This window comes from Ornithodoros turicata, unplaced genomic scaffold (genome assembly GCF_037126465.1).
Source record: "Ornithodoros turicata isolate Travis unplaced genomic scaffold, ASM3712646v1 ctg00001342.1, whole genome shotgun sequence".
Classification (NCBI taxonomy): Eukaryota; Metazoa; Arthropoda; class Arachnida; order Ixodida; family Argasidae; genus Ornithodoros; species Ornithodoros turicata.
The window spans coordinates 6,616-14,002 of record NW_026999560.1 but is presented as its reverse complement, the minus strand read 5'-3'; the positions used below and the strand labels follow the sequence as shown (position 1 = coordinate 14,002).

Below are 7,387 nucleotides of genomic sequence, written 5' to 3'. Positions count from 1 at the left end.
GTGCCAAAGGAGTATGAACAAGAGATGTAAGACAAGCACAAGCGCTTGTGTTTCCCTTACCTCTCGTGTCCATGTTCCTTCCGCGCTTCAGTAGTCAACGATAAAGAAGATACCCAGTCATCATGAGAGGAAGAAAAAGAGGGAAGGGAGCAATGTAAGAGCATGTTGCTCATGGAAATGAACCGTTCTCTGTAGTTCAGAGCCTGTGAGAGGATGTCTTTTTCATGTCTGTTTGTCTCCCCGGCACTGGGTTTCGTGACACTTCAATGCATCACCACCAAATCCAGCTCCAATCCAACTATTTTTGAACCTCAGTTTGTTCATGCGTGCAAGTTTTGAAACATTCCACCAGGAAAAAAAGCAGAAATAAAATGGGATAGGATATAGAGAGCTTCTGCATAGCCTTTTCTCCCTGCGCATCATCATGTGTTCATGAAGGACATACAACAGCACAGAAGTGACACTTAATTGGACGGATTCTTTCGCGTGTACATGGCATATGTACTTGCACAGTTTCAAATCTCAAGTGTCTTGTGGAGACATGTGAAGCCACAGGTTCCTGCTCTGGCTTAACTAGCTCGTGCTCGGCCAGCAGCTATTTGGTTCGCTGGCTGGTGCCTGCTGGTCCTGTGACTGATCCCTGCATAACAGAAGTAGCATTTGTAGGGCTTCACACCCATGTACCTGCATGCAGTTGTAACGCTGCAGGTTTGGCACTACCTCAAGTTTGCAGAACAGGGAATGCTCCTGTATGGCTTCGAGTCTGTCTGTCTCGTGACTCTGTAGGTGTCTGCTCTGACTGAACTCCGCAGGACAGACATCGTACTTTTATGGCTTCTCGCCCGTGTATGCCCGCTTGTGCTGCCGTAGGTTCCTGCTCAGGCTGAAATTACCAGGGCAGACATCACACATGTATAGCATCTCGCCCGTGTGTGTCCGCTTACGCTGCCGTAGGTTCCTCCTCAGGCAGAGGTCAGCACGGCGGGCATCGCACTTGTATGGCTTCACACCCATGTGTGTCCGCTTGTGCTGCTGCAGGCTCCTTCTCTCACTGAACTCCGCTGGGCAAGCACCACACCTGTATGGTTTCTCGCCGGTGTGTGTTCGCTTGTGACGCTGGAGCTGTCCGTTCTGGCTGAACTCCGCCGGGCATGCATCGCACTGGTATGTCTTCTCGCCCGTATGTGTCCGCTTGTGCTGCTGTAAGTTCCCTCTCTGACCGAACTCCGCAGAAGAAACACTGCACTTGGATGTTTTCTTGCCTGTGTGTGTCAGTTTGTGATACGACAGGCTCTTGCTCTGGCTGAACCCAGCAGGACAGAGATCGCACTTGTACGATTTCTCGCCCCTGTGTGTCCGCTTGTGACGCTGGAGGTGCCCGCTCTGGCTGAATTTCGCTGGGCAGACATCACACTTGTATGGCTTCTCGCCCGTGTGTGTCCGCTTGTGCTGCTGCAGGTTCCCTCTCTCACTGAACGCCGCTGGGCAGGCATCGCACTTGTATGGTTTCTCGCCGGTGTGTGTCCGCTTGTGACGCTGGAGATGCTCGTTATGGCTGAATTTCGCTGGGCAGGCATCGCACTTGTATGGCTTCTCGCCCATGTGTGTCAGCTTGTGCTGCTGAAAGTTCCCTCTCTGACCGAACTCCGCAGAAGAAACACTGCACTTGGATGTTTTCTTGCCTGTGTGTGTCAGTTTGTGATACGACAGGCTCTTGCTCTGGCTGAACCCAGCAGGACAGAGATCGCACTTGTACGATTTCTCGCCCCTGTGTGTCCGCTTGTGACGCTGGAGGTGCCCGCTCTGGCTGAATTTCGCTGGGCAGACATCACACTTGTATGGCTTCTCGCCCGTGTGTGTCCGCTTGTGCTGCTGCAGGTTCCCTCTCTCACTGAACGCCGCTGGGCAGGCATCGCACTTGTATGGTTTCTCGCCGGTGTGTGTCCGCTTGTGACGCTGGAGATGCTCGTTATGGCTGAATTTCGCTGGGCAGGCATCGCACTTGTATGGCTTCTCGCCCATGTGTGTCAGCTTGTGCTGCTGAAAGTTCCCTCTCTGACCGAACTCCGCAGAAGAAACACTGCACTTGGGTGTTTTCTTGCCTGTGTGCGTCAGTTTGTGATACGACAGGCTCTTGCTCTGGCTGAACCCAGCAGGACAGAGATCGCACTTGTACGGTTTCCCGCCCCTGTGTGTCCGCTTGTGACGCTGGAGGTGCCCACTCTGGCTGAACTTCGCTGGGCAGACATCACACTTGTATGGCTTCTCGCCCGTGTGTGTCCGCTTGTGCTGCTGTAGGTTCCCTCTCTCACTGAACGCCGCTGGGCAGGCATCACACTTGTATGGTTTCTCGCCGGTGTGTGTCCGCTTGTGACGCTGGAGATGTTCGTTATGGCTGAACTTCGCTGGGCAGGCATCGCACTTGTATGGCTTCTCGCCCGTGTGTGTCCACTTGTGCTGCTGTAAGTTCCCTCTCAGACCAAACTCCGCAGAAGAAACACTGCACTTGGATGTTTTCTTGCCTGTGTGCGTCAGTTTGTGATCCGACAGGCTCTTGCTCTGGCTAAACCCAGCAGGACAGAGATCGCACTTGTACGGCTTCTCGCTCCTGTGTGTCCGCTTGTGACGCTGTAGGTGCCCGCTCTGGCTGAACTTCGCTGGGCAGACATCGCACTTGTATGGCTTCTCGCCCGTGTGTGTCAGTTTGTGCTGCTGTAAGTTCCCTCTATGACCAAACTCTGCAGAACAAACACTGCACTTGTATGTTTTCTTGCCTGTGTGCGTCAGTTTGTGATACGACAGGCTCTTGCTCTGGCTGAACCCAGCAGGACAGAGATCGCACTTGTACGGCTTCTCGCTCCTGTGTGTCCGCTTGTGACGCTGTAGGTGCCCGCTCTGGCTGAACTTCGCTGGGCAGACATCGCACTTGTATGGCTTCTCGCCCGTGTGTGTCTGCTTGTGACGCTGGAGGTGTTCGTTATGGCTGAACTTCGCTGGGCAGGCATCGCACTTGTATGGCTTCTCGCCCGTGTGCGTCAGTTTGTGATCTGACAGGCTCTTGCTCTTGCTGAACCCAGCAGGACAGAGATCGCACTTATATGGTTTCTCGCCTTTGTGTGTCTGCTTGTGACGCTGTAGGTGCCCGCTCTGGCTGAACTTCGCTTGGCAGACATCGCACTTGTATGGCTTCTCGCCCGTGTGGGTCCGCTTGTGCTGCTGTAGGTTCCCTCTCTCACTGAACGCTGCTGGGCAGGCATCGCACTTGTATGGTTTCTCGCCGGTGTGTGTCCGCTTGTGACGCTGGAGATGTTCGTTATGGCTGAACTTCGCTGGGCAGGCATCGCACTTATATGGCTTCTTGCTCGTGTGTGTCCACTTGTGCTTCTGGAAGCTCCTTCTCCGACCGAACTCCGCAGTGCAAACATTGAACTTCTGTGTTTTCTCGCCCATGTGCGTCAGTTTGTGATCCAACAGGCTCTTGCTCTGGCTGAACTCAGCGGGACAGAGATCGCACTTATTCGGTTTCTCACCCCTGTGTGTCCGCTTGTGACGCTGTAGGTGCATTGTCCGGCTGAACTCTGCCGGGCAGGCATCACACTTGTATAGTTTTTCGCGAGTGTGTGCTCGCTTGCGAAGCCGCCGGTGCACAATACGGCTGAACTTTGCAGGGCAGGTATCATTCTTGTACAACTGCTGGTTCATGTGCGTTTGCATGTGACACCGCAGACTCCTCCTCTGGTGGAACTGTGCAGGACAGTGGTCGGACTTGCATGACTCCTCGTCAGTACGCTTTGACACGTGACTCGTGTCACTGCCAGACGGCAAGAATGCAGAGGGACAGATGTCGTACCTAAAACCCTCCTCTCCCATCTGATCCCCCGATGGAGTAGCTGGACACTTTTCAGACTCATTGTGACACTGTGCAAGCATGTGACGTCTCCGGCTGTCTTTCGACGTGCACGCAAGTGCACATGGCTTGCTCTGGTCTCGAGGTTGCTCCATGGGAGGACTGTCCATAGTGACTGGTGAAGTGTTGTCGAACTGCGCTTCAACGGTTATTGTGCTGATATTGAACTGTGCCTCTGAAGATGTGCAACCAGAAGATGCTTGATCACAAGTGCCTCTGGGCTGGTCGTTAATGTGGAGCAAACCAGCGCTTCCTCTTGCTCCTGTAATTTCGGAAATTGGAGATTAGGTGGGCATACCAGCACAGGCGCACCTCTGATGGCACTGCCTTTGCCCTCAGGCTGTTCGTGTTCGACTCAGCAAATTATCTCCCTTGCACACTATTGAGGTCCTACGTTTAAAGCGACTGCCCCCTCCTCTCCTCCAGGTATTTGCTGTGAGGCAAAGTGTCGTGCTTTCAGGCAGAAGGCCCAGAGCTCGATACGGGACAGTGAGAGCCTTTTGTTTCCTTCCTTTCTTCGTTCCTAGCCGGGGGCGCTCTTGACCGCATAGCACGCAGTATGCCAATCATCATCGCAGATGATATTGCTCTGTCTCCGGATCAGCTAAGAAAGGGGGTGCGCACCGTTTCATGTATCAACATTCCTCCCAATCGGAAGATAAAACAATACGGTTCTGAAGGTTGGTTGGCCTAGAATGATTTTGCCAGCGAAGAGCGCCACCTGTAAGTGCCCGAAAATCCGGGCCCTATTGATGAGGAACTTGCGAAAATCACTGCAGTGTCTGAAGAAAAAGGAAAGGTGGAATCCCTTTAAATGGAACCTCAAGGAACCTGGAAAATATGTTCCGTTTATCGGAAGATGCATTTACTAAATTACCGTATTTACCCGAATGTTAGTCGACACCCCCCCCCCCTTTAGAGATTCATGAAAATGAAATAAACTTCTGTGGTAACGAAATAGTAAAAGATGTATTCATCGGGAAAGAGCATCGCACATTGCTTCAATGACGCCGCGTAGAAACGACGCATTTTAACCATGGGAGAGAAAGGAAGAAGGAACTTTCGTTTTGACTGCTTTTATTGCTGTCGTTTGTCACACGTCCAAATCCCTTTCACCCCTTTCCCTCTCTCTCTCCCCCTCCATGTGAGGAAGCGAACGCGCGTGACCAGCGCGTCGGCCGCAGAGCAACGTGGTTGCGCAGATCACGATTATAAGTCGACCCCCTACTTTCCATCGTCGATCTTGGAAAAAGGGGTCGACTTCCATTCGAGCAAATACGGTATTTAAGCCATGCTCCTTGTTTTCACAAGCCACTGGCATCTGTACTCAGTGTTGTGTAATTTTTAGCAGGGACATGTAACGGTAATGGTAACGGAAACAGAAACAGTATATGTATTACTGAAATTGGAGATAGTAACGATAACGGAAATGGAAACGCGTACCACTGTCCTCAATTACCGCAAACAGAAACGGAAAGGAAAATTATCGTCCGGTATTGAATTCAGGTAATGGCTAATACTGTTGTGCGACGACATTTCAGTGACTTTTCATTTCATTTTTATTACTTCATTCCGTGTAATGCCCTAAATATTGCACGACAGCATGGAACCAAAGCGCTGGACCAAACCAAACCTGGAACCAAATACTGGATGTCGAGGGTGCATCATTCATGACATTACCTACCTACATGAATCAAGACATGAGACTTACACAACAGGCTCCACGCACTGCACTCTACTCTACCATAGCACTTGGATGACAGCATATGAGTTTTATATTTATTTACTTTTACTTTCTGCGTTTCGCCGTGGCTACGGCAGTATTGTTTGCTACTGAGAGCATCTGCCAGTGAATGCAACACTGGATAAACTTTACGCCCATCTTGGGTTGCTGGACTCAGAATGACAGAAGACCGACTGAAGACATGTTCTTGCACTTCTTTATAAACCTTGCAAGATGTGCGCATCTGAACAGCATAAAATTACTTGTGCAGTGTGTACGCGTGGCACACTGGGGGAAAACAGTGGCATAGAGCTGGCATAGAGCTGACATAGAGCTGACATAGAGCTGACAGAGAGCTGACAGAGAGCTGACAGAGAGCTGACAGGGACCGTCCTCCCGCAGCTCTGCAACAGCCGTTACATTACCAGGAACAGTAACGGAAACGAAATAAAAAGCTGGTATCAGAAACGGATAACGGAAACGAAAATTACTTAACTTGAGTTCAATTACCAATGGTTTCAATGGTCATTGAAGAACACCCATATGACAGCCCGGGTATAAGTACCCTTGAGCACTTTGTACTTACCCTCTGATGCTGACAGACAGCTGTGTCCCATCTGGTCCTTCTCTGCCAAGAGTGCAACATTGTAAGGCTCTGTCTTCACTTGTACAATTTGATGTTCATTCGAAGAGTTCTCTTGGTGTTCCTCTTTAATGTGACACATCCCAAGTGTTGCTCCTGAAGCAAAACAAAACAGGAGAGAATAAGCCACATTACTATGCTTCAAGTCATGTGACGTCCACCCCCATATAGCCTTTCTGAACCCAGTTTTAGGGCATCACTCTGGAGAAGGAATGCACCGAAGCGTGTTTAGTAAAATTTTGTCTAGCGCTGTACTTTTCAATACAGTAGCACCAGAAGATGTGGAGTGTGTTTGTTAGGGCTAAATATTGTGGGAGCACATGAAGGGAGACACACTGTGCACCATGGATTATTTTGCACTTGATTCCTCTGGTTGCATCTACTGTTCCTTATCTTCTCATTCACAAACATCCTTATGTGCAGTTGTTTATGCGGCCAAAGCCTGCAATAGTTGTAGTAATATGAAATTGTATAAAGGATCTCCAGGTCTATTTTGCCTAGTTTGAGAATCTTCCATACTAGAGAACACATGCTGGAAAACTGATACCAAACGAACAAAAAACTGAAAAGCATTTCCGTTGCATGCCACTTTTTGTCCATATCGTGCCATTCAACTTGGTGTTGGCCAAATCCCCTCAAGCATTTTCGGTTTGCCTTCTGATATTGGGTCGCATCTGTGTCCCATCGGTTCCTGTCCTCCCAAAAGCACGACATTGTAAGCCTCTGTTTTCACTTCTATGTTTGAATCTTCCTGTGAAGATTCCTCTCGAGGTTCTTCTTTAATGTCACACATACCAATTGTTGCTCCTGAAAACAAAAAAGGAGAGAAGTAAGCCACACTGCATGGATTCTAGTCATGTGACGGCCACCTCGGTACCTGTTCTAAACCCAGTGTATAAAATATGCTCTTCAGCGATGAGGAAATTGGGTCTGAACAAAACCCCTGTTCAGCATAAGACTCATGGATCAATTGCCAGGCCAAGTCTCGTGAACGTGGGTGATGTCTGGGACTCATATACGATGATTCATGTGGGAAAAAATTGGGACTATTCAATACCGTGCGTTGAGGTTTATACGGGCGTGATTCACGAATCATTTCAATTGGGGTTGATGA

At 49.9% G+C, this 7,387-nt stretch overlaps 1 protein-coding gene across 2 annotated transcripts; it reads right to left on the bottom strand.

Annotated features, from left to right (window-relative positions):
- Nucleotides 1-452: 452 nt before the first annotated feature.
- On the bottom strand, nucleotides 453-6,365 carry LOC135376845 (zinc finger protein 493-like). Of its 2 annotated transcripts, XR_010417888.1 has the most exons (3): nucleotides 6,217-6,365; nucleotides 721-4,169; nucleotides 453-640 (listed from the first exon to the last, which is right to left on the bottom strand). XR_010417888.1 is itself a non-coding variant. In XM_064609298.1 (2 exons), the coding sequence occupies exons 1-2, from the start codon at nucleotides 6,353-6,355 to the stop codon at nucleotides 829-831; spliced, it is 3,480 nt and encodes a 1,159-aa protein (XP_064465368.1). In that variant the 5' UTR covers nucleotides 6,356-6,365; the 3' UTR covers nucleotides 453-828. The 2 variants fall into 2 exon arrangements, 1 of the variants encoding a protein (XP_064465368.1); XM_064609298.1 differs by having other exon boundaries at nucleotides 453-4,169.
- Nucleotides 6,366-7,387: the final 1,022 nt, after the last annotated feature.

Excerpts from the sequence above, each read along its gene's own strand:
- LOC135376845 (XM_064609298.1), bottom strand. The coding sequence starts at position 6,355 with ATGTGTCACATTAAAGAGGAACACCAAGAGAACTCTTCGAATGAACAT. Across the intron at positions 4,170-6,216 it reads CTGTCTGTCAGCATCAGAGG|GAGCAAGAGGAAGCGCTGGT; the intron begins GTAAGTACAAAG and ends CCGAAATTACAG.